This window comes from Gigantopelta aegis, chromosome 5, assembly GCF_016097555.1.
Source record: "Gigantopelta aegis isolate Gae_Host chromosome 5, Gae_host_genome, whole genome shotgun sequence".
In the NCBI taxonomy this organism is placed as follows: domain Eukaryota; kingdom Metazoa; phylum Mollusca; class Gastropoda; order Neomphalida; family Peltospiridae; genus Gigantopelta; species Gigantopelta aegis.
Window position 1 is genome coordinate 5,100,608 of NC_054703.1, and position 25,598 is coordinate 5,126,205.

At 36.0% G+C, this 25,598-nt stretch overlaps 1 protein-coding gene across 2 annotated transcripts; it reads right to left on the reverse strand.

Moving 5' to 3' along the window:
* Positions 1–2,729: 2,729 nt before the first annotated feature.
* On the reverse strand, positions 2,730–14,941 carry LOC121373377 (zinc finger protein 665-like). Of its 2 annotated transcripts, none has more exons than XM_041499997.1 (2): positions 14,922–14,941; positions 2,730–4,685 (listed from the first exon to the last, which is right to left on the reverse strand). In XM_041499997.1, the coding sequence occupies exon 2, from the start codon at positions 4,476–4,478 to the stop codon at positions 3,111–3,113; it is 1,368 nt and encodes a 455-aa protein (XP_041355931.1). In that variant the 5' UTR covers positions 4,479–4,685; positions 14,922–14,941; the 3' UTR covers positions 2,730–3,110. The 2 variants fall into 2 exon arrangements, with proteins under 2 accessions (XP_041355931.1, XP_041355930.1); XM_041499996.1 differs by lacking the exon at positions 14,922–14,941 and adding an exon at positions 9,818–9,860.
* Between the last annotated feature and the right edge of the window lie 10,657 nt (positions 14,942–25,598).

Below are 25,598 nucleotides of genomic sequence, written 5' to 3' on the forward strand. Positions count from 1 at the left end.
AAAATCATTCAGCAGACACATCAAACTTGAAAATCGTGTAACCAGCATAAACTACTATTTTGTCTAAAGTTATACTGCAAATTTTATAAACAGCATAAACTAGGACTATGTCTAAACTTGTACTGGGTCTAAAATCCTTTGCAGACACATCACACTTCAAAATCGTATAACCAGCATAAACTATGGTTTAGCTCGCACCATATATATGGCATTTTATAGACATATTAAATTTGAAAATCTTATAACCAGCAAGGACTATGTTTAAGCTCGCACTGTGCCATATCGCTTTTGAAGACATGTCACATTTGAAAATGTTATCAATATGAAATAACATTTAGCTGGTACTGTGACTAAATCCTTTTTCGGGCATCACATTTTAATATCTAAATCTCTGTTCATCCCTTAAGTATATATCATCATATACTGCCACATGCACGACTCATCCTTCCAACCCCCACCACACACACACACACACACACACACACACACACATATATATATATGTTTTGTTACGTCACTGTGTTTGTTTCAGCGCAAAACCTACCATTAGTGACGTCACGCCACTGCCGTTCTTGTAGTTAACGAGTCTACCGCTGACATTCAACCCACATTACTGACATTGTTTACAACTGTCGCAAATGAAAAGAATGATAATAGATGATAAAAAGAATACACCCCTCGTGTCTTGTGGTATCATAATTTATCAGCACTCGTTGATAAAAGTATAAAATCATCGGCAAGCGTCGGATTTCATACTTTTATCAACTCGTGCTGATAAATTATGATATCACAAAACACTCGGGGAATATCCTTCCCCCTCTCTCTCTCTGATCTATATATAGTGTTTAACAATCTTAGCAAAGTGATTTAATTATAACGTAATTAATGATTATTTATATACATGTACATAGACAAAACTACATATATGTGGTTTTCTGATTTCTGTATTCCACGAGTGTATTTCCTGCAGGCATCGGGGTTTCCGGCAGGAAATACACTCGTGGAATACAGAAATCAGAAAACCACATATATGTAGTTTTGTATTTATTACATACCCTAAATTGGAAAAAAAAAATTCCAAATAATAATTTAGAAATTGTAACACTGCTAGCTAACGACGGGGATTTCTAAATTTACACAACTAGGTTAGCTGTGTTACTACGCGGACCGAAGAACCACCAATTATTACACACAGGAATATAGTTCTATTTAAACAATAAACAGAAATAAGAAAGAACGAGTGAAAAGTTACCTATAATTTTAATGATATTGTTTGAAATGCCTTTTAAAGACAATGTAATAGCTAAAATTCACGAACAATATAATATTTAATTTGCTCGTAATACGTCAGAAAACCTTCAGCGTGCCAGTTTTATCAACGAAGAAAAATGTCAAGAATTGTTCACTCAGTGTCTGAGTCGTCATCGGTGTGTTTTCTTTTATTGATGTTCATGGAATTATTCGTTGCTGATAAATTTAAGTTTATATTAAATGTGCCTCCATAAATCATCGCTCCACTGAATAATCCGGTTGACAGTTCATTCAAGTTTTCTACGTGAGGAGACGGCATTGTTGCTAAAGTCGCTTTTCGCACACTTGTTTTGGCTTCGTACACAATAAATATAGCATATCTTACCGTAATTTCACTAGAAATCCATATTTCGTAAAAGGTGCAATTTTTTAATCACAAGATTTTGTTCAAAGACATCCAGGTGCATTAGTAATGTTCAGAAGAAAAAAAATTCAATAGCAATTTTACATTGGAATTTTTCCAAAAAGGAAACGTCATGTACCCAGTTTATGGTTATTGTAAGGAGATGCAAAGTGACGTCATTGGAATACTGACGTCATTTAAATTCAAAATTAGCTGTATTATTACAATGCTGCGCCACATTAAAATAAAAACTAGTCTACTAATCTTGACCCCTGTCAAATTCCTATAACAAGCAGACAACGCTGTTTACAGGTCGGTATTTTTTTTTTTTTTTCATAATTCTGGACAAAATATTAATTTGAAGTGTTGAAAGATGAAAGAAATAAAACATACCTTTTGTCAAATATATCATATCACAAAATTACGGTTGGAGATGTTTTATTTATTGAAAAAGATTAAGCAGTGTGTACGATGTAACGAAGCCAAAACAAGGGTCCAAAAAGTGACTGTCGTCGACCTTACCTATCGTGGATTAAAAGCTCGTTGATTAGTAGTGTTCCCATCTCAAGTTTTGGTATCGCGCTCATTAAATTGTAAATAATTGTCACCGTTTTCGTCTGTTTTCAGTTCAAATTTTCCACAAAATAACATTTTAAACAAACCAAGCACAAACTTTGTTTACATATCGCGAAGGGCATTCCCGGTAACCATGTGGTATAAATAGTAGCGTTGAATACGGTATAGTTCCGGCAGTTGAGTTGAATAAGGAAAGTTGTATTCAATTCTTGTTTTCAGAGGTGTATTTATATAGTAAGATTTAATGGGTATGTAATAAACATTTATATTTAAGACAAGTGGAGTCGTTTATTAATTTGAATTATATATAAAAACGCACGCACGCACGCGCGCGCGCACACACACACACACACACACACACACTGGCCTATTGTGAGTGATAAATCCTAAAATAGGTCTGATGACGAGTGTTGACCCCATGACCCTCACTCGTCTGCTGAGCTACATCTCTTTATGTCCCATTTGAGGCCCGCAGCGAATAAAGAATCATATTCAACAATTTTGCCTTTTTCTTTATTACTGATATTATTGAAAGTTACGGGAAGGGTGGCCTAGTGTGAGTGATGAAATCTGAAATAGGTCTGACGACCCATCACATTACTACTGAGCTACAGACCTCTTTAATTAACTTGAACAGGTGGTGTCATTTGATAAAACCTGAAATAGGTCTTACAACCCATCACATTACTACTGAGCTACAGACCTCTTTAATTAACTTGAACAGGTGGTGTCATTTGATAAAACCTGAAATAGGTCTGACTAATATGAATAACAGATGGCGTTTCAGCTGATAACCGTGATAGGTTTATTATACGAGTGAACCAACATATGACGTGTCATGTTGATATTGCTTGGAAAACAGTTTGCACATATGTCACATTTAAGTCTTAACACCAGTGTGAACCAACATATGTTGTTTCAAGGTGTTATTTTGTGAGAAACGTTTTGTACATACCTTACATTTAAATTTATTAACACTAGTGTGAATGTTCATATGTCGTTTCAAGTTACGATTACTTGAGAAACATTTTGTACATAATTCACATTTGAAATTGCTAATACCAGTGTGAACAAACATATGTTGTTTCAATTCGGTCTTTTGTGAGAAACATTTTGCACATACTTCACATTTGAAATTCTTAACACCAGTGTGAATGAACATATGTCGTTTCAAGCTGCTATTGGTTGAGAAACATTTTGCACATACCTGACATTTGAAATTCTTAACACCAATGTGGATCAACATATGTTGTTTTAAGTTGACATTTTGTGAGAAACATTTTGCACATACTTTGCATTTGAAATTCTTAATACCAGAGTGAACAAACATATGTTGTTTCAATTCGGTCTTTTGTGAGAAACATTTTGCACATACTTCGCATCTGAAATTCTTTTCACCAGTGTGTACCAAAATATGTCGTTTCAAGCTGCTACTGATTGAGAAACATTTTGCACATACCTGGCATTTGAAATTCTTAACACCAGTGTGAACCAACATATGTTGTTTTAAGTTCATATTTAGTGAGAAACATTTTGCACATACCTGACATTTGAAATTCATAACACCAGTGTGAACCAACATATGTTGTTTCAGTTGGGTATTTTGTGAGAAAGATTTTGTACATACTTCGCATTTGAAATTCTTAACACCAGTGTGAACGAACATATGTTGTTTCAGTTGGTGGTTTTGTGAGAAACATTTTGTACATACTTCGCATTTGAAATTCTTAACACCAGTGTGAACCAACATATGTTGTTTCAGTTGGGTATTTTGTGAGAAACATTTTGTACATACTTCGCATTTGAAATTCTTAACACCAGTGTGAACGAACATATGTTGTTTCAGTTGGGTATTTTGTGAGAAACATTTTGTACATACTTCGCATTTGAAATTCTTAATACCAGTGTGAACCAACATATGTTGGTTTAAGTTAGTATTACGAGAGAAACATTTTCCACACACCTCACATTTGAATTGCTGAACTCCAGTGTGAATCAACATATCCTGTTTTAAGTCCTTATTCCGATGACAACACTTTTTATGCACCTCACGCTGATATGGTATTTCTCCAGTGTGAATCAACATATCCTGTTTCAAGTCCTTATTCCGATGACAACACTTTCTGCGCACCTCACGCTGATATGGTATTTCTCCAGTGTGGATCAACATATGCTGAATAATCTGACACTTGTGAGAGAAGCACTTTAAACACATCCCACATTTGAAAGGTTTCTCACAAGAATGCATTGATGTTTGTTCTTCGTCACCAGGGTTGTCTAAACGATGTCTTGAACAGACACATCTATTATCTGCTAGACATATTTCTCTTAAGACAGAGGACCTTTAACGTGTTCATCTGATTCACAACATCTTGTTTCGCTACAAGTTAACTGACACCAGCCTGGAATGATCATTTGCTGATGTGTCTTCAAAGTTGTAGGATGAACAGACATACTGAAACAGAACCAGTAAACAGATAAATGAAACAGAACCAGTAAATGGATACATGAAACAGAGCCAGTAAATGGATAAACGAACAAGAATCTAAGACTTGAACAACATACCAAGAAACTTCGTGTTTTGTTACAACTCTAGTCACACTCGTTTCACTTAATGTTCTTTCTTCTCTTGAAAAGTAAGGACGTTTTGATTTTTGTTTGTTTGTTTTAATTATTATCGACTCATCTGTCATGACGTGCATATTTAAAGTTTATATTTTACTAAGTATTTAAATTATATTTAATTCATGTAATGTTTGCGAGTTGGGTTTTTACCTATTATAAACTAATCAGCCATGACAATCATATTTATATTATATTTAGTTCATGACATCTTTGCGAGTTGGATTAAGGTATAATTCTTATCAACTAACTAGGGCCTCCAGGAGTCCAACATATTGGAATCGAGGGTCAAACTCGACCCGGACCCGAGTACCCGCCATTTACACCAGAAGATAATGAGACTAATATAAGGAATAAAGTAAACTACCATTCTATTTTATCATAATTCCAGCGCTGAACATGGATCCAAATCATGCCATTGTATTGCAGTCCACACATTCCACCTTTGTTTTTACTTCATGCTTGATAGCTCTATAATGTAACCGGCATCAAGCACAATATGACAAATTTACATAAAAGAATAAAATTAAATGTGAGTGCTCTCCCTTGCACGGGTACTCGAGTCCTGTGAATGGACTCGAGTCTTGCTAGACTCGGCCCAGACCTGAGTACTCGAGTGCTGGCGGAGAGCCTACAACTAGCCCGTCTTGAAGAGCATATTTAAATTACGTTTTCATGACATGTTTGTAAATTTGGTAAAAGTTTATATTTTACTAAGTATTTAAATTATGTTTTCATGACATGTTTGTAAATTGGGTAAAAGTTTACATTTTACTAAGTATTTAAATTACATTTAGTTCATGATATGTTTGAAAGTTGGGTAAAAGTTTAATTATTATCAACTAATACGCCTTGTAGATCATATTTAATGGGCCGTCCATAATTTTCAACATTTTAATGAGTGTACAAACGCGGGGGGGGGGGGGGGGGGGGGGGGTTAAGGGGCCAGCGTACACTTTTTTTGAAAATGAAAAATGTCGATCAACATTTTTAATTTGGGGATGTACACTTTTAGTGGGGAGGGGCGGGAGGGGGTGGTCAAAAGAGTACGGTTTGTACGCTCGTTAAAATGTTGAAAATTATGGACGGCCCCTAAATTATATTTTGTTCAATACATATTTATGAGTTGGGTAAAATTTTAATTTTTATCAACTAATACGTCTTGTAGAGCATATTTTAATTATATTTAGTTCAATACGTATTCATGAGTTGGGTAAAATTGTATTATTATCAACTAATATGTCTTGAACAGCAATATTTAAAGTATATTTAATTGACGGCATGTTTGATAGCAATGTAAAATACTGATTAAATTTAAGGTCACTGAACGAACCGGAATATCATAACAATGAGAGTCCGAACCCGTGTTATATTCTGAGTGTCGGATATTTGGCAAGAAAAAACTGGATTTGGCTCTTAGTTTGGATTGGGTTTTCTCTTTTGTTGAGGTGGGGTTTTTTTTGTTTTTTTGTTAGTTTTGTTGTTGTTTTGTTTGTTTCTCTTTTGATTGTTTTTGTTGTTTGTGTTTAACCAGCGGTTAAAGGCCGTGGTATGTGCGGTCCTGTCTGCGGTAGAGTGCATATAAAAGATCCCTTGCTGTATTAGGAAAAATCCCTGTCATGGACAGAACTCTATGGCGACGTCAGAGGTTGTGCCCATGACAGGCGTGCTTTAACAGTTCTATGATGGAAGCATGTTAAAATTACCCACACCCACATTAGAAAGAATGTAGCGGGTTTCCTCTTATGACTAAGTATCGGAATTACTATAAGTCTGACATTCAATAGCCCATAATTAATTAATGTGCTCTAGTGATATCGTTAAACAAAACAAAAAACGCGTTGTTTTTTGTTTGCTTGCTTTCTATTGTTGTTGTTTTTGTTGTGGGTTTGTTTTGTTTGTTTGTTTGGGGTTTTTTTGTTTTGTTAGGGTTTGTTTTGTTGTTTTTTTGGGGGGGAGGGTCTTAGTTTGGATTGGGTTTTCTCCTTTGTTGAGGTGGGGTTTTTTTGTTTTTTTTTGTTGTTGTCGTTTTTGGGTTTGTTTGTTGTTGTTTTTTGGGGGTTTTATTATTAGTTTGATTACTTTTAGAAGCACAAAGTTCCGCCTAAGTAGTATACAGTAGCATTATCAGAGGAAAATATATCTAAATAGTTATATATTTGTTGCTGTCCACCTTGTGATAAACTTTATTTAAAAGGAAAGCAATCAGTTTTAACTTTAGGATGTCAGCAACTTGGACAAGGAAACGAAAAGATGATCACGTCATTAAGAGAGACTGGGATCTGTCAACTTTTTCTTTGATGCAGTACGCAAAGAAATCATCAGTTAAACCAATCATGGACGCTGTAGCAATCACACAAGGGTCCATGTAGGGCGAGACAGTGCCAGATTCACAATCAATCTAGGATCGATCCTCGTCAGTTGACTCACTGGGTCATTTCACTTTCCAGCCAGTGTTCTACAACTTATGTAACAAAGGTTGTGGTACGTACTACCCTCTATGTTTGTGTATAATAGACCACTTGCTGCTAATCGAAAATAGTACTCCATGATGTGGCCGCAGCGGGTTTCTTCTTTCATTATCTATGAGGTTCTCAAGAATATACTCGAAGCAATGTAACCATTTCATTTTTTATTTGTCTTAATTTTTATTATTATTTATTCTGTGCAACTTTGGTTCATTATTATTATTATATGGTTACTGTTATTATTATTATTATCATCATCATCATAGTTATACATTTGTTGCTGTCCACCTTATGAAACACTTTATTTAAAAGGAAAGCAATAAGTTTTAACTTATCATCATCACCACCACCACCACTATTACTACTACTACTACTACTACTACTACTACCACTACTTGCTTATTTTATTTTGTTATTTTTATTGTTTTATTTTATTTTATTTTTTTTATTATTATTTTTTTATTATTATTTTAGAGAGGGGTTCTCTTTGGTTAGTTCGTTTAAAAAAAAAAAAAAACTCTACACGTCCATGTCAATTTAGAAGAAAGAAAGATTCTAATTAAGTTTGGGTTTCTAGTATTTGAGAAACTGAGATACGCTTAGATCTAACAGACCGTATTATCAGAAGGGACGGGATGCAGCTCAGTGGTGAGGGTTTCTAGTATTTGAGAAACTGAGATACGCTTACATCTAACAGACCGTATTATCAGAAGGGACGGGATGCAGCCCAGTGGTCAGGGTTTCTAGTATTTGAGAAACTGAGACACGCTTACATCTAACAGACCGTATCCTCAGAAGAGGCGTGACGTAGCCCAGTGGTGAGGGTTTCTAGTATTTGAGAAACTGAGATACGCTTAGATCGAACAGACCGTATTATCAGAAGAGGCGTGACGTAGCCCAGTGGTTAGGGTTTCTAGTATTTGAGAAACTGAGATACGCTTAGATCAAACAGACGGTATCCTCAGAAGAGGCGTGACGTAGCCCAGTGGTAAGGCGTTTATCTGAGGTGTTGTGTCTTGGTCCACCGACGGGGATCGATCCTAGATGGATGCTCACCAGGGAAGCACTGTATCATTGGGATACGTACCACCCAACAGTGTTGCCATACAGTCCCATCGTTTGTGTCTCAAAAAAATACTTGTCGGAAATGGCTGCATAAGTAGAGCGCCAGCTGGCGGCAAGGGAAATTAACCAGGTTTTGAAAAGACCCTATACTTCAAAGAAAGATGTAGTGCACTTATGTCCAATTTTATGGTACTGTGGAAATTGTTTGAAGAAAGCAAACAGACATTATAAATTGATTTATTATACCTCACAGATGAAGAAAATCGTTGGTGCCAGTCTTGTATTTTTGGCAAGGCGTCAAAATTACGTAATCAAAGATGGCGGCCATTTTGAATTTCACATGTATCTAAAATCGACCTTTGATCAGTTATTTCTCGGTCAATCTTCATAAACAAGATATCAAAATTATCACAATAAGGAGCTTAAATAGTTTATGTTGACTAATAATAAAGCTATGGTCATTTCTGGGTGATTATGAGGTTTCCATTTGTTTTGCTATGTTTTGCTATAATTCAGTGGCTGTAGGCCTAAACATGAAACATTCAGTTTATTTAATTTATCAAATTAAAGGCACTAACTGGGTAACCCTGCTTATTAGGCACTGTAAAATGTGTCTATTACACGTCTTACCAATAAGTGTTTGTAAAAGCATCAAGCGCAAAAACATAACAAAAATATGTACTTCAGTAACTTTGTACAGTCTGAATATATACTTGTGCAGTTCGTAATAGCGGTAATTTATAGGATCATGTTTGTTTTCACCCAAACATCCAAAACTTAATTCTGATACATTGGTTATTGTTGTTTGAAACTGTAATAGGTTACTGCACATACATATATGATCCTATTAACTATGTCTTGAACCATTACTTTACTTACACTAGAAACGGTTTCCTTGTTCATAACGTTTGAATAATTCAAAACCTCTTTCAACATATAGTTTTTCTTCTTCATAAATTTATATGTGGCATCAGTACCATAAATGCATGGAATCCTAGAAGCACTTGATGGGTGTATTGGTGAGACAACTTGCCTAAGACATCACGCGTTAGTTTTAAGGATACCCCTCGAGAACATTTTGTCTCGCAGCTCCACGTTCTTTGCTTTCAAATTACAGTAAGACCCTGCAGAAAGCCAGTTGTCTTAGCAATAGTCAGAGGAAGCAACACGAGCACAACAGTTCATTTGATGCCAATGTTTACACAGCATTTCTAGAGATGACTAAAATGTTTATGGTCATAGTCTTTAAGACAAAACATAAATATTTGCTAGGTATCTTGCCAAGGACAGACACACATATATGCACACGCTCGTACACACACAAATGCACAAAGACAAACACACACACACACACACACACACACACACACACACACACACACACACACACGCGCGCGCGCGCGCGCGCACACACACACACACATTCCATTACCTTATACGACCGGAACATCAATGGTACAGGATAGCTATTTTTCAAGGATTCTAATCAGGTAATCAAACAGGCATCAGGTAAAGAACTGGATCTGGATTAAATAGCGAAGATTTTAAAGATATATATATATATATATATACACACACACACACACACACACACGTCACAGGGCATCTTCTCAGATGTTCTCTCTATCCTCCACTCTCTCAAATGCCCCCCAAAATAAAGCAATGAGATCATTGCTACAAATACTTTCTACACTAAGATGTGTCACTCAACCAACAATAATACTATGAAACTGTGCATCACCAAAGAAGACAAAGAAGCAGATACGCTAGCAGAGGATAGGGGATGTCAAATGCATACAAAAAAGGTGTTTATGATCAGATTAGAAACTTACAATATGAATAGAAAACATGCTTGAAAAATACTAAAATATTTAATGTACATATCGGCACCTTACATTTGTAAATTTTATTAACAGCATCAAAGTGACATACAAATGGTCTGAACAATCACACTTCAAACCCCATAACCAGCATTTACTAGTACAATTTCTAAACTTATACTGTGTCTAAAATAATTTGGTAGATAGATCAACATGTTTATACTGTCACATGGCCAAGTTCGAGTCCTCGAGTATTTAGCATCAAGGGATACTTAACAGAAAGTGTGGCACAGTTATGAGCATTAAATTAAATTACATTATGAATATCAGCACAGAGCAACGATAGGTTGTAAATATATGTTCTTGTAACCAGAGAGAGAGAGAGAGAGAGAGAGAGAGAGAGAGAGAGAGAGAGAGAGAGAGAGAGAGAGAGAGAGAGAGAGAGAGAGAGAGACAGAGAGAGAGAGAGAGAGAAAGAGGGACGGACGGATGGAGGGAGAGAGAGAGAGAGAGAGAGAGAGAGAGAGAGAGAGAGAGAGAGAGAGAGAGAGGAGGAGAGAGAGAGAGAGAGAGAGAGAGAGAGAGAGAGAGAGAGAGAGAGAGAGAGAGAAACAAAGAGGGACGGACGGATGGAGGGAGAGAGAGAGAGAGAGAGAGAGAGAGAGAGAGGCACATGCACCACACGTGCCTTCACACAAACACCCACACACTCTGGGTTTTAGGGGTCGACAATTTGGGATAGTACCTTGCTACCTTTTGACTGTGCTGAATTTTGACACGTATCAGGCCTCAAGCAAATAGCTCATTTGTCTAAGACAACAGGTGGGCCTATTGGGTTATTTCTCATTCCATACAGTGCTCCACAACTGGTTAACAAAGGCCGTAGTATGTTGTATCATATCTAGTATGCACCATTTAAAATACCTATTCTTGTTAATCAGAGAGTCCATTATGTAACAGCAGCAGGTTACCTCTCGCATTATCTGTGTGGTCCTTAAGATATATTACCTATGCCATATAGCCGTGATTAAAATGAGATAAGTGTGGCGTTAAATTAGACATCCCTTCCATCCTTTCAACATCTCATAATCTATAAGCAGCAGCCATGTTAATTTTTCCAGAAAACCAATGTAGTATAGCTGTTCAGAGCCACGCTTGTGTAGTCCCGACACCCACAGCGAACAAACAACCATATTCGTCCTAATTCATGATGTTCGTTAAAGTTATGGGTAGGCTGTCATGGTGGTCTCAAGAGTGTTGATCCCATGACACATCACACATCTACTGAGCAACACACCTCTCTAATTAATATGAAACTCATTAGGCACTTCAAAATGGTGTTTGACGTTAAACCAGTCTGTGTTAAAGGTTTCTAATTTCCATGAATTAACAGATGGTGTTTCAGCTGATAACCGTAATAGAAACATTCTGTGCACGTGTAACACTTGAAAGGTTTATTCCCTGTGTGAACAATCATATGACGTTTCAAAGTGCTATTGTATGAGAAACATTTTGCACATATCTCACATTTGAAATTGTTAACACTCGTGTGAACCAACATATGTTGTTTCAAGCTGCTATTGTTTTGAAAACATTTTGCACACTCCACACATTTGAAATTCTTAACATCAGTGTGAATCGACATATGTCGTTTCAAGTAGATATTTTGTGAGAAACGTTTTGCACATACCTCACATTTGAAATTGTTAACACCAGTGTGAATGAACATATGTTGTTTCAATGCGATATTTTGTGAGAAACATTTTGCACATACCTCACATTTGAAATTCCTAACACCTGTGTGAACCAACATATGTCGTTTCAAGTAGGTATTTTGTGAGAAACATTTTGTACACACCTCACATTTGAAACGCTTAACACCTGTGTGAATCAACGTGTGTCTTTTCAAGAGGAAACTGTGTAAGAAACATTTCGTACACACCTCACATTTGAATTTCTTGACTCCAGTGTGAATTAACATATGGTTTTTCAAGTATTTTTTCTCACAAAAACACTTCCTGCACATCTCACACTGATATGGTCGTTCACCAGTGTGGATTCTCATATGGTGCTTAATCTTACTCTTGTAAGAGAAACACTTCAAGCACATCCCACATTGGAAAGGCTTCTCGCAAGAATGTGCTGATGTTTGTTCTTCCAGATCAAGCATGTTTTCACAGTGTTTTAACGACACCTCACGTTCAGCTTGACATATCTATCATCACTGCTAGACATATTTTTCTTAGCACAGAGAACCTTCAACTTTTTGATCTGATTCACAACATCTTTTTCCTTTACCAGCTTCTCAGAAACAAGCCTGGAATAAACAAATACTGATGTGTCCTCAAATTTGTATGATCAACAGAAGAGCTCAAACAGAGCCAATAAATGGATAAATGAAACAAAGCTAGTAACGCATAAATGAAACAGAGCCAGTAAATGGATACATGAAACACAGGCAGTAAATGGATAAATGAAACAAAGCTAGAAAATGGATGAATGAATCAGAACCAGTAAATGGATACATGAAACAGAACCAGTAAATGGATAAATGAAACAGCCAGTAAATGGATACATGAAACAGAACTAGTAAATAGATACATGAAACAGAGCCAGTAAATGGATAAATGAAACAGAATCTAAGGCTTGAACAACATACCAGGAAACTTCGTCTTTTGTTACAACACTAGAAACTCTCTCTTTTCAATTAATGTTTTTTCGTTTGCTTGTATAGTAAGAAAGCTTTGATTTTTGACTGTTTTGTTTTAATTATAAAATAATCTGTCTTGAAGGACATGTTTGTGACTTGGGTAAAAGTTTAATTATTATCAACTAATCCGTCATGAAGATCATATTTAAAATTATTAAATTTCCGTTAAATTCATTACAACTACAGAATAAAATGAATGATTGTGGACACAAAACCAGCTAGTTTGCATACAAAGTGAAATTCCGAACTCTGAAGATAATGCATGGCATCTCCATAGATGAAAATCAATTAATACATAGGAATCCCAATGACAGGATTTATATATGGTTTTTAAACATACACATATAAATAGTTAATATGGATATTAACTTCATACAATTAGTTACTGGAAACTCTGTCTAATGATAATATTCCTAACATTAGAAAATTAGATTTATTTAGTTCCCAGACTTAAGGGTCAATGCACACTGGATATTTGAAAATGAACGTGGAAGAAATATAAGTGGAAGAATCATCTGTAGGCGGAATGTACCATCAGAGAAACATGAGCACTAACTCACAGTGGTTACGTTTGGAAAACTGGTTGTACATTTATATATACAGTATCAGGATCGTAGCTAACGGGAGGAAACACGTGGGAAAAACGTACTAGTTTGAAACATACGTGGAGAAAACGTACGTGGAGGAAACGTACGTGGACGAATCGTCTGTAGGGATAATGTACCATCAGAGAAACATGAGCACTAACTCACACTGGTTACGTTTGGAAAATTGGTTTTACATTTAAATATACAGCATATCTCTAAAAAAAATGTTTTAATACTGTAAAGTAAGGATTTACATCAATGAGAATCACTACAAATTATAATGGATGAAATATATGATTTGAGTTGTCGAAATGTACTTTGACGAATAGAATAGAATAGTAGTTTAACGACACTCCAGCACTAAAAACACATCGACTATTGTGTGTCAAACTATGGTAAATGCAAACAAATACTTGGACGAATGAATGAATGAATGAATGAATGTTTAACGACACCCCAGCACGAGAAATACATCGGCTATTGGGTGTCAAACTATGGTAAAATGAAACAACAGTGTGATGATCATCATCAATATAAAAATTCAACAGTTAAATAAAAACAGTGTAAAGAACTGAATGAATGAATGAATGTTTAACGACACCCCAGCACGAAAAATACATTGGCTATTGGGTGTCAAACTATGGTAATGCAAATAAATAAAGTGATGATCAACATCAATATAAAAATTCAAGACTTAAACAAAAACAGTGTAAAGAACTGTGCAAAAACACAAATATCACAGAATTTTACGGATACTGAATTTTACTCAAAACTTCAATTTTGTGCTGTATTGGCCATTCTCAAAGAGAATGTTACACCCCTGCACCACGGTGAGGTTACCTGGACAAAGTGACTGACATACGGAATGTGCACTGGACAAATCATGTAGAAAGGTTACTTAATGTGTCATTAACACTAGCTGTGGGTGGGAGTCGAACCCAGTACGTATTAGCCTTAAGTCTGTTCGGTTAACCGCAACACCGCCGAGATAGGTAGCTACCTCGATCAGTTGCCGACAAAAAAGGAACAGAAACTGAAGTAAAAAAACAACTTGCTTTTTTTAACAATTTATAATAACTGACGTGAAGCATTTTTTATTTATATAAATATTTATATTTTACCAAAAAGTATTCCGTAGAATGGATTACAAATAGCAACAGAAAAATAACCCAACAGACATATTTCACTGAACGAACCGGAATGTCACAACAACGAGAGTCCGAACCCGTGTTCTATTTCGAGTATCACATAGTAACACTGTGAATTTGCCGAGAATAAACTGAATGTTTGTGGGCTAAAAATTGGCAATGTGTAAAATATAAAATGTGATTTACGTGGACCTGAATATAGAGCTGTGCATTGTTTGTAATTTGTAAATAAAAAAGTGGAAATTTGATCAAATAAACAGAATAAACTCACCGAACAACAATCACGTTGTCACAGAGGAAATGGTCACGAGGAAGTTTATTCCTGCCTGTTGTTCGGACTAGTCGAGTACGACGATATGCGGACTGCGGTTAATTGTCTCCGTTAAAAGGACTTTGCCCTTTTTCTTCTCGCTTGTTCTTGTTGTAGACGGAATGGTTAATTGTTTTGGATTGTCTTTTATTTTTCTCTCTTTTTTTCTTTTGTTTTATCTTCTTTGTTTTTTAAAACTCATTAAATCATGATTTGTCAGTTTGGAAGAAAGGAAGATTCTAATTAAGTCTGAGTTTCTAGAATTTGAGAAATTGAGATACGCTAAGGTCTAACAGTAGTATACAACAAGCATTTTCTTCAAATATAATTTTTGTATGACTTTTTTATATTGGGGGGGGGGGGGGGGATGAAAAGAGAGGAACGGGAAAAAAGAAGATAAAGAAAGGTTTATCGACACTCAAATGTTTCAATAAAATTTAGAGAATGATTTGTATATTTACAACTATAAATGTACCGTTTCACTATTAAAATTAAATGATTTAATAAAATACTTAAGTGTGGACCTCTAAGTAGTATAACACATATATCTAAATCCAAGGTAGTACCTGTATTGACCTCAAACCAGTTTTTAAAGTTTACTCACAACTGTCTTGTGTGATAACAAATGAAGAATACATGTTCTAACGATTCAGCTTCATTCGAATAAAAAATACATAGATTATCTGCTATTATTCAGGTAAGTATTCGTGGTTAATATACGGTGTATAAGTTTGAACTGAAAATGTTGTGTCTTAATGTCGGTGGTGGTTTTTCATAAAAGTTCAAAGCATTGTGATAACATGGTTTCGGTGATTGTGGTGTTGAGTTTTTGGGACCATTTGTGACAAATGTTTTCTAAAGAACATTAAATACGTGTAATATAGATATTGTACATCATTTTGTTATCATTGGTGTTTAGTATTTTTGCTATTGATGGATCGCTTTCAGCTATTTCCATATTTAATCTATGACATTTTATTCTACAAAGCCGATATTTTGGAATATAATTAATTAGTCTAAAATATAATAAATAATTGCCATTTAGGTTGAATTGTTGTTGTACCGAATTAAATCGTTTAACTTCACCATTTGCAGTAAGTACGCATTTTATTTGTTTCAAGCTTTGATTGTGCCAATGTAGAAACAGTTTTATATGTTTAGGCAGAATAAAATTGAGAAACGATTCATTTATAAATTGCTTTACACTTTCAATTTCGATTTGTTTAATTAATGCATAATTAATAATTACATCTTTCCAAAATACATTTGAAATGCATTTCGCGGTTTTAAGTAGTTGCTTTTTGTGAAAGCTGTAAATAGTTTTACTACCAAAGTCAGTTAATATAGTTTTTGTAAGATTCTGCCACAAGCCATCTGGTGTGAGTAGTCGCCTTATCCATTTTACTTTTAGATATCTGCAGAATGACATGGCATCAAGCATTTTAAGTCCACCACTTTTATAGTCATTCATAAGCATTGTTCTTTTAATTTCATCACGTTTACCATACCAGATAAATTTATAAAAAGTTGTATTTAATCTTTTGAAAAATGTTTTATCTGTATCAGGTAGTGAAATAAGTGAATGAAAAGTGGCAGAATCTGAGATTTCATTATAGTAATTTTACCGTTAATAGTTAGCGATCTATTTGACCATGTGAATAATATTTTACATGCTCTGGTCATTTGTTTTTCGAAATTAAGGAAAGGCATTTCATTGAGATCTGTAGAAAAAAATTATACCAAGAATTTCGTATGGCTCTTTTGACCAAGGTAGTGGTATGTGTGGGCAAAGCTTTTCATTTCATCCTATTTGTTTAAATTAATTTTAAGACCAGAACATATTGGAACATTTTTAATTATTTTAAATAATTCTAATAAAGTTCTATCTGATCCGTCTAAAGTAAAATTCGTATCATCTGCATATTGAAATATGCAATATTCGATGTTATTAATTTATATACCTCTGATATATTCATTACGTTTTATTGCAAGAGAAAGTAGCTCGACACATAACAATTTTACCCATTTTCTAAAAGATTATCCAAAGTTAAATGTTTCTAATATTTTGTCTATAAAATCAAATCAACCGTATCAAATGCTTTTTCAAAATCTATTGTTAGAAATAAACCTGGGATTTTATTTGTTTTACAATATTCCATAATAATATCATAAATAGTTCTAGTGGTTTCTCCAATAAAACGGCCTTTTAAAAAACCGGCTTGTGATTCGCTTATAATGTTTGATAAAACTGACTTCTTTCTACTAGCGATAACACCTGACGCAATCTTGTAATCTAAGTTTAAAAGAGTGATTGGTCTCCAGTTTTTAAGTTGGCGTCTATGTCTACCTTCCTTTGGGATACATGTTATAATACCTTGTTTTTGAAAATCTGAAAGTTTCCAGGAATTATATGCATGATTAATAGATCGACAGACGAGAGTGCCGATATCTTTCCAAAAGAATTTATAAAATTCAGCTGTAAAACCGTCTGATCCTGGACTTTTTCCATTTATCATATTTTTTAATACGCTCTTGCATTCATATAAAGTAATATAACCTTCACAGCTATCTTTTTCAATTTCTGATAATTTTATTTCAGTATCTAGAAAATTGTTTTTAATTTGTTTTTGATTGTTTATTGTAATTATTAGAATATATTTTTTTAAAGAAGGCTGAAGTTATTTTCAAAATTTCTGAATTGTCAGTTTGTAGCATATTATACGAAAGAGCATTAGGGCCACTCCGTACTAAGAAAAAGTAGTATTATATCTCGAGATCTCGAGATAACAAGTCGAGATCTACTTTTTCTTAGTACGGAGTGGCCCTAATGCTCTTTCGTAATATTATCATCGTCGAATATTTCTGATATATGTTTTTGTTAATAAAGTTTCTTTTTTCTAAGTTAAGGAAATATTCTTTTGGGGTTTTTTCTCGCCTTCTTCATACCATTTTGCTTTACTTCTAAAATTTATTCCCTTTATTTTTTTATTATACAAGGTTTAAAATTCTAATTTTTTTTCATGTAGTATTCTGGATTCATCATAAGTAAAAGTATGCCATGTTGATTCTAAATTTAATATTTAATTTTCAAGATTTTTTTCTTGTTTTACCATATCTTGTTTTATTCTTGTTGAGTAATTAATACTTTGGCTTCTTATTCTCATCTTAATAATTTCAAAAAGAAGTTGATCATTAATTGAAAATATCATAGTTTGTCGGTTTTCTCCAAAAATGTAATATTCTTCAATAGTTTCTGAAATAATAGTTCTAACAAGTTTTGTATAATTATGATCATATAGTAAGCTTGCATTAAATGTCCAGTATCCTAGTCCTCGTTTTGTGTCATTGAATGGAATTTGTAATATTACAAGGGAATGGTCCGATTTGTAACTTGTGTCTATAGAGCATTTTGTAATTGAAGCTGAAATGTCTTCTGAAACCAGAAAATAGTCAAGCCTACTTTGTTTAGTAAATATTTTAAGTCGCCATGTGTACTGACGTTTATCTGGGTTACCTATTCTCCAAGGGTCGTTCAAGTCTAGATATTCTTTTATTTCTGCAATACACTTATAAAATATTGTTTCTTTGTTTATAATTATACGTGTCTAACGTATAATCTTGAACCACGTTCCAGTCACCTGTCACAATAATTGAACCCGGTAAACGTTGTAACTGATCTTTAATGTGTTTGAAGAATATGGGGGAATCCGATTTTGGATCATATAAATCAACTAATGATGATTGATATTTTTCTATAGTGATGTCTATAATAATATAACGACCATTTTTATCACATATAACATGATTCACTGTATATTCAAAATTATTCTTAAAAAGTATCATAACACCGGCGCTATTTGAGCTTCCGTAGGGAACAATAGCATTTATAACCCCATTCTGCAGCCCAACGTTTCTCGTCTTTTTTTTCTCTTTTTTTTTTTAGCTATGTGTCTCCTGCAAATAAAAATGCAACTAATGAACACCTTTTACTACGTAAAAAAAATTAAAATATCTTGTCTTTTGTGATCAGATTGAAGACCTTTCACATTTAGCGAGAAAATAGTTATTATGTCGGATATTTTTGTGGTTGGTTAGATTTTTTAAAGTTGTAAATGTACGACTTATTTACCTTGAAATAGTGAAATAGAGAGGCGGCATTAAAATTAAGTGTTTTCAACCTGAGAAACAAGTCCATCGAATTAATAAAGTAGAGAATAGCTATTTGAAAGAGAAAAATTAAAAACGAAAGTAAATATCTGGGTAAGATGGCTGGAACCATATAGGCGATAATCAGTCACCAAAGCCATACTACTTTGTGCGAACATGTTTATGTTGGTGCTGCTGATCAGATGAGGAGAGGAAAATTTACTTTGCTATCTTAACAAACTGTCCTCCATGTTGTAATGTATTTGTTTGAATTGTGTATTTTTAATTATCAAGCAAACGTGTTACCCATCTGTCGAAACTGTCTACAGTCAGTCATAGAAAGACTGAAATATTGGAAATTATTATAATGTTGCCACACATCACTTTACAACTAATATGTCCTATCAACGATATCACTATGTAGTATTTGTATTTATTAATATAAAACACACCAGGCTCGTAGGAACTGGGGTGAGGTAGGGGGCAGGTGTTGGAGCGGACGGGGGGGGGGGGGGGGGGGGCTAGTTCTCCCTCCCACACTTGAGCATAAAAATGTATGTTTTGATTTTTTCCTACTCTACATAAATAAATATGATACAAAGATGAAACTCTAGCTTGTATCCCTCAGTAGAGACTGTAACCCCCCCCCCCCCCCACACACACACACACACTTAACGTCAAATATCGTTCCTACAGGCCTGTACAGATGTAGATAACATGTAGCAGCTGAGGTTAGGAGCAAGTTCCTTTTATCTTTAGGATTTTGTAACCATGCTTTCAAACCAACTGTTTCGGGTATTTTGCTCCACATACTGACACTAAAACACATTTGTTATTATATATTGGAATAAAACAAAACTAATGACAATATATCCAGTGTTATTTTATTTAATCATTCATGAAGGAAGAAGGAAGTCCTGGTGAAAATATACTACAGGTAAAACAAAACAACATATGTGATGCTTATTTCCAGTGGTAACTATTGTCATTTGTGCTTTAAACTGCTACAAGCCAAAAGTGATTAATTATATTATTTTATAGTAACAGTTAAAAATTAGATGACCAATTGTTTCAACCCCTGCCAGAGGTAGCAGGCTTTCTACCAGAAAATAATTTGAGGGTACGTAATAAAAACTAAATATATTGGTTGGTTATGGGTTTTCGTATTGGACATTGCATTTCATGCACTTTTACAAATTTTAAATAAGAATTTTCTTACTATAATCTATCTAAAACTTAAAACAAAATATATCCATTCATTTCAGAGATTTTTCGGTACATACATGCAATTTTACCCTCTGTACCTTCTGGCAACAGCCCAGGGTTGGTAAACAACTATTTGGTGTAGAGTATTTTCAATATGACATACAAAAAACATTGAAAGTGCAATTGTATTATGCTTTAATAACGGACATTAGCTTTAAAACTAATTAAACATTCATTCTGGTCATCATACACATATTCTTCCGGCCAAAGTATTAGCATTTTAATTTTTATGACAATACACTGAACTGAAGGTAAACATTGTTAAGTAACGTATTAATTCACGTTTTGAAGGTGTTTTGTTTTATGAAGTTAACAAACCAAGAGACGTTGGTATGGAGTCCTTATGGGCTGTCGGTGAAAATTAATTTGGTAATTATAGGTAAATATATGTGAACTATAAATATTCATATGTGAACAAATTGCAATGTATGTATGTATGTATGTATGCAATGTATATATATATATATACTGTGCCAACTAAGTTTAGCAATTACGTACAAGATATGAAATACAGACAATCTGATTGGATGTTGAATTTATTTGTACACATTATTTCATTGATACAGCATTTCTAAATGTAGCCAGCAGTAACACGTTGTCACGGTGTCAACGTCGTCACTTCAATGTCAACTGATGAAACGAAGGGGTACATCTACCAAAATGTTGAGAGAGGCTCAATAATGTGTGTGTGCACCAGCAGCATTGATGACAGTAGTACATCGTCGTCTCATGCTTCTAATGAAACCATTAATCTCAGGAACAGTAATTGCGTTCCATTCCCGGTTCAGAGCAATTTGTAGGTCATGGACATTAAGGATATGAGGATGGTTTTCGCGTACCCTACGGCCCAGTAGGTCTCATGCATGCTCATTTGGGGACAAGTTAGGGAACTTTGATGGCCAGTTCAACACTTGGATGTGGTTCCGCTCAAGAAGATTAGTGGTTAGCCTAGCGGTATGTGGTCTAGCGTTGTCATGTTAAAACAGAAAGCCAGGATGCTGCTGCAGGAATGGAATGACCACTGGTGTAATGATCTCGTCGCAGTACCGTTGAGCAGACATGTTTCCGTGAATGAAAACGAGATCTGTTTTACCTCCACCATGAATGCCGGCCCAGACCATGACGCTGCCACCGCCATATCGGTCATGCTGAATGACGTTGTCTGCATCATATCGTTCTCCTCGTCGCCTCCATACACGACGCCTACAATCCGCAAACTGAACACAAAACCTGGATTCGTCTGTGAATAATGTCTGATCCCATTGTCTGCGTCGCCAGTGTTGTATTCTGGTCCATCTCAGACGTGCCTGAATGTGACGCGCTGTCAGGGGAACAGCAACAACAGGGCGACGTGCTTGTAATCCAGCAGCATGGAGACGGTTATGGACAGTTTGAGCATGAATTCTAGTGCCTGTGGTTTGCTGCAAAGTATGGGCTAAACGAGGAGCACTTTCGAACCCGTGACGTCGAGATGACGTCACTAAATACCTCTGTTCCCTTGGAGTAGTTAATCGTGGTCTACCAGAACGTGGTCGATCTCGCACTTGCCCAGTTTGGTGTACGCGTTGTCGGAGTCGTGATATGGTACTGTCATGAACACGAAAGTACTGAGCGACGTCGTGTACGCGTTGGCCGGCGTTAAGCCATCCCATTGCTTCATGACGTTGATTTTCCGTTAAGCCTGGACGGCGACCCATTATAACAGGATAAATTCTTCCTTTTGTTTTTGGATAATGTTGGTTCAGTGCATCAAAATGTGATTTCAATACATCCGTATTGCACGCGCTTCTGCGACAGCACGAGCGCACCGCGTTTGCACGTGCAGTACACATAGCGGCGTGCGATATGACAAATTGTGTTCTTTTCATTACCCAAAGCGACAGGGCATATGCAACTAACATATTACCAAGTTTTATCACTTTATTTTAATTTATTTGGAAGCAACAGTCATTTACAAAAACTTGCTAAACGTTTTTGGTTAAGTATATATATATATATATATATACTTGTATTTGATTTCCACATTGTAAATGCACCAAATTGCCATGTTTATGTATTACATTTATACTTTTGGTTTACCATTGTCACGCTGAAAACATTTCGTCCATAACTGTATTTAGTCAAATATGGGACAAAATCTAGACTTAAAATGATTTATGCTCATTAATCTTTTTTTTTGCAATTTATTTTATTTTTGGCATCAATCAGTCGTGTTTATAATAGCAATATGTATGAAAGTTTAAGATTCTGTGTGCGCTATTAAAGAAACAATCTTAAAATTAGTGGCAAGAATTTCGAAAGTTATGTCCCTTGGCATAAAAATCCTGGTCAATCATAAATACTTTAATAAATCAATTATTTTAGTTACGGTGGTTTAAATTTGTTAGTGACATAAATTGGTTCTTTAAAATATTACACATAATAACATATACATATAAATGGTGTTGATGGCTGATAAAGGATTACGAACTGATAACCTATATTTAGGAAAATAATTTCACCACTTTCGATTTTCAACGACGGTGCTAGTCACGCAAAATAATTTATTCATCATCCTAGTTTACGAACACTACCGATTTCTGACGATTAATTCACTCGTTGATGTTCGTACAGCCAGAATCAACATGTAGTTATTCGAGGTCGCGTTTTTGTTAAAATTATGAAACACGTTTAAAGTTGCGACCTTTAGCTTGGTGCCCACTATTAACAGACTGTATCATCAGAAGGGGTCCAGCGGTAAGGTGCTCGTCTAATTCGGTCGGTCTATGCTCACCTACGGGGATCGATCCCAGACCGAACGTGCATCAGGCGAGCACTTTACCTTTGCGCTACCTCCCGCCCCATTTTATTTTTATTACCCGTTAATCGCGTAAAGGTGTTGCCATACAGTGCCATTGTTTGTATCTCAAAAATACTTGCCGAAAATCATTTAGCAGACACATTACACTAGAAAATCATATAACCAGCATAAACTAGTCACACTGTGTCTACAATCATTTAGTAGATGCATCACACTTGAATTCTGTATGAACAGCATAAACTAGGAATATGTCTAAACTTGTACTGTGACTAAAATCCTTTGCAGACGCATCACACTTTTAAAACATACACTGTTATAGCCAGCATAAACTAGTTATACTGTGTATAAAATCATTTGGTAGATACCTCACACTTGAATTTTGTATGAACAGCATAAACTAGGAATATATCTAAACTTGTACTGTGACTAAAATCCTTTGCAGACACACCACACTTTTAAAATATACACTGTTATAGCCAGCATAAACTATGTTTAGCTCGCTGTTACAGTTCTTGGTGGTAATAAGATTATCAAACGTAATGCGTCTATAAAATGTCATAGCTGGTACTGTGACTAAATATTTTTGCAGGTATCACGTTTTAATATCTAAATGTCTTTTTAATTCCTGAACATATATATACTGCCACATGGACGACTCATTATATAGCATGAAGGGATATTTCATATGATCCTCTTTGTTCCATTATCACGACAAAGCTATGATATATATATATATATATATATATATATATATATATATATACTCTTCAAAAGAAGAAACGCAAAACCACATTGTCGTAACATTTGGAGAATTGATTTAATTATTGAATGGTGAGTCCGATAATTACCAAATGTTGCAGGATTGTTCACAATTCACTCTAGTCCATTGTGAGTAAGTGATAGGACACACCACCAAGGTCAAGGTCATCTGGAGTCAATACCGGGTGTGGCCTCCGCGTGTGTTGACAACTGCCTGGCACCGCTTGCCCATTGAAGCAACCAGAGTACGGATGACGTCCCGGGGGATGGTGGCCCACTCGGCCTGCAAGGCTGCTGCCAGCTCGGGCAGGGTCTGGGGCTGTGGTTGTCGCTGTCGGTCCAACTCGTCCCATAGATGCTCAATTGGGTTCAAATCCGGTGATATCGATGGCCAAGGAAGGACATTAATGTTGTTGTTCTGTAGGAAAGCCGTTGTGAGACGTGCTGTGTGAGGCCTGGCGGTGTCATGTTGGAACACTTCGTTGGCGTTGGCCATAACTGGAACGATGTGTGGCCGGAGGATCTGGTCAATGTAGCCCTGTGCATTCAGGTTGCCCTGCACGTGGACCAGATCAGTTCTGCCAGTGTGTGAGATGGCTGCCCACACCATGACACTACCCCCGCCGAATCTGTCCACTTCCTGCACGCAGTTTGCCGCATAACGTTCACCACGACGCCTATACACGCGACATCTTCCATCATGACGTCGGAGCAGAAATCGGGAATCGTCACTGAACCACACCTGTCTCCATCGCAGTTGAGGCAATCTTCATCTGGCACCACTGCAGTCGGAGTCGACGGTGTTGTGGTGTTAAGATGACACCTCGAACTGGAAGTCTGGCACGAATTCCTACCTCACGTAGGCGGTTCCGTACGGTCTGGTCGGATATCCTGCGCAAACCTGGTATTGCTGCGGCTGTGGAGGTGGCAGTAGTCAATCGTTCCCGAAGGTGGCGTACCCGGATGTAGCGGTCCTGCCCGGGGGTAGTGACCCGTGGTCGACCGGATCTAGGGAGGTCACGTGTTGATCCATGTTGCTGGTAACGGTCCCACAGTCTGGAGATGGTGCTTGGGGACACATGGAATGCCCTGGCAACGGCCGTTCTGGATTCGCCTGCGTCTAGTCGGCCGATGGCATTGTTTCTCTGCGGTTCACTGAGACGTGGCATGTCCTGGATTGTCAACTGTCGGCCAGATACAGAGGCCAGGCAAGCGAACACCCTGCACTTTTATACTGTCGGTGTTCATGTTGCACGTGCAGACAACGCACGTGCAGTGGTGACATGGTTTGCACGTGGCTGTGTTTTTGCGAATATTCACATTTTGGAACTTTATTGTACAGTAGCTGCGTTTTATCGAATGTAACCGTGGGAATGTGTTTGGGACATGCAATGACCTTATATTCACAAAGCATGAACCGGTAGGAAACATAAAATCGGAGTTATAACCCATTTGTACCCTTTTGCGTTTCTTTTTTTGAAGAGTATATATATATTCATACACAACACAACTCACACACAGAAAGACATATACTCATACACACACAAGTAGAGCCATACCCCAGACACACACACACACACACACACACACACACACACACACACGTATACACTTATGAGCAGCAGCCATGTATTTTAGCCATTCAAAGCCATAAAACCCACAGTAAA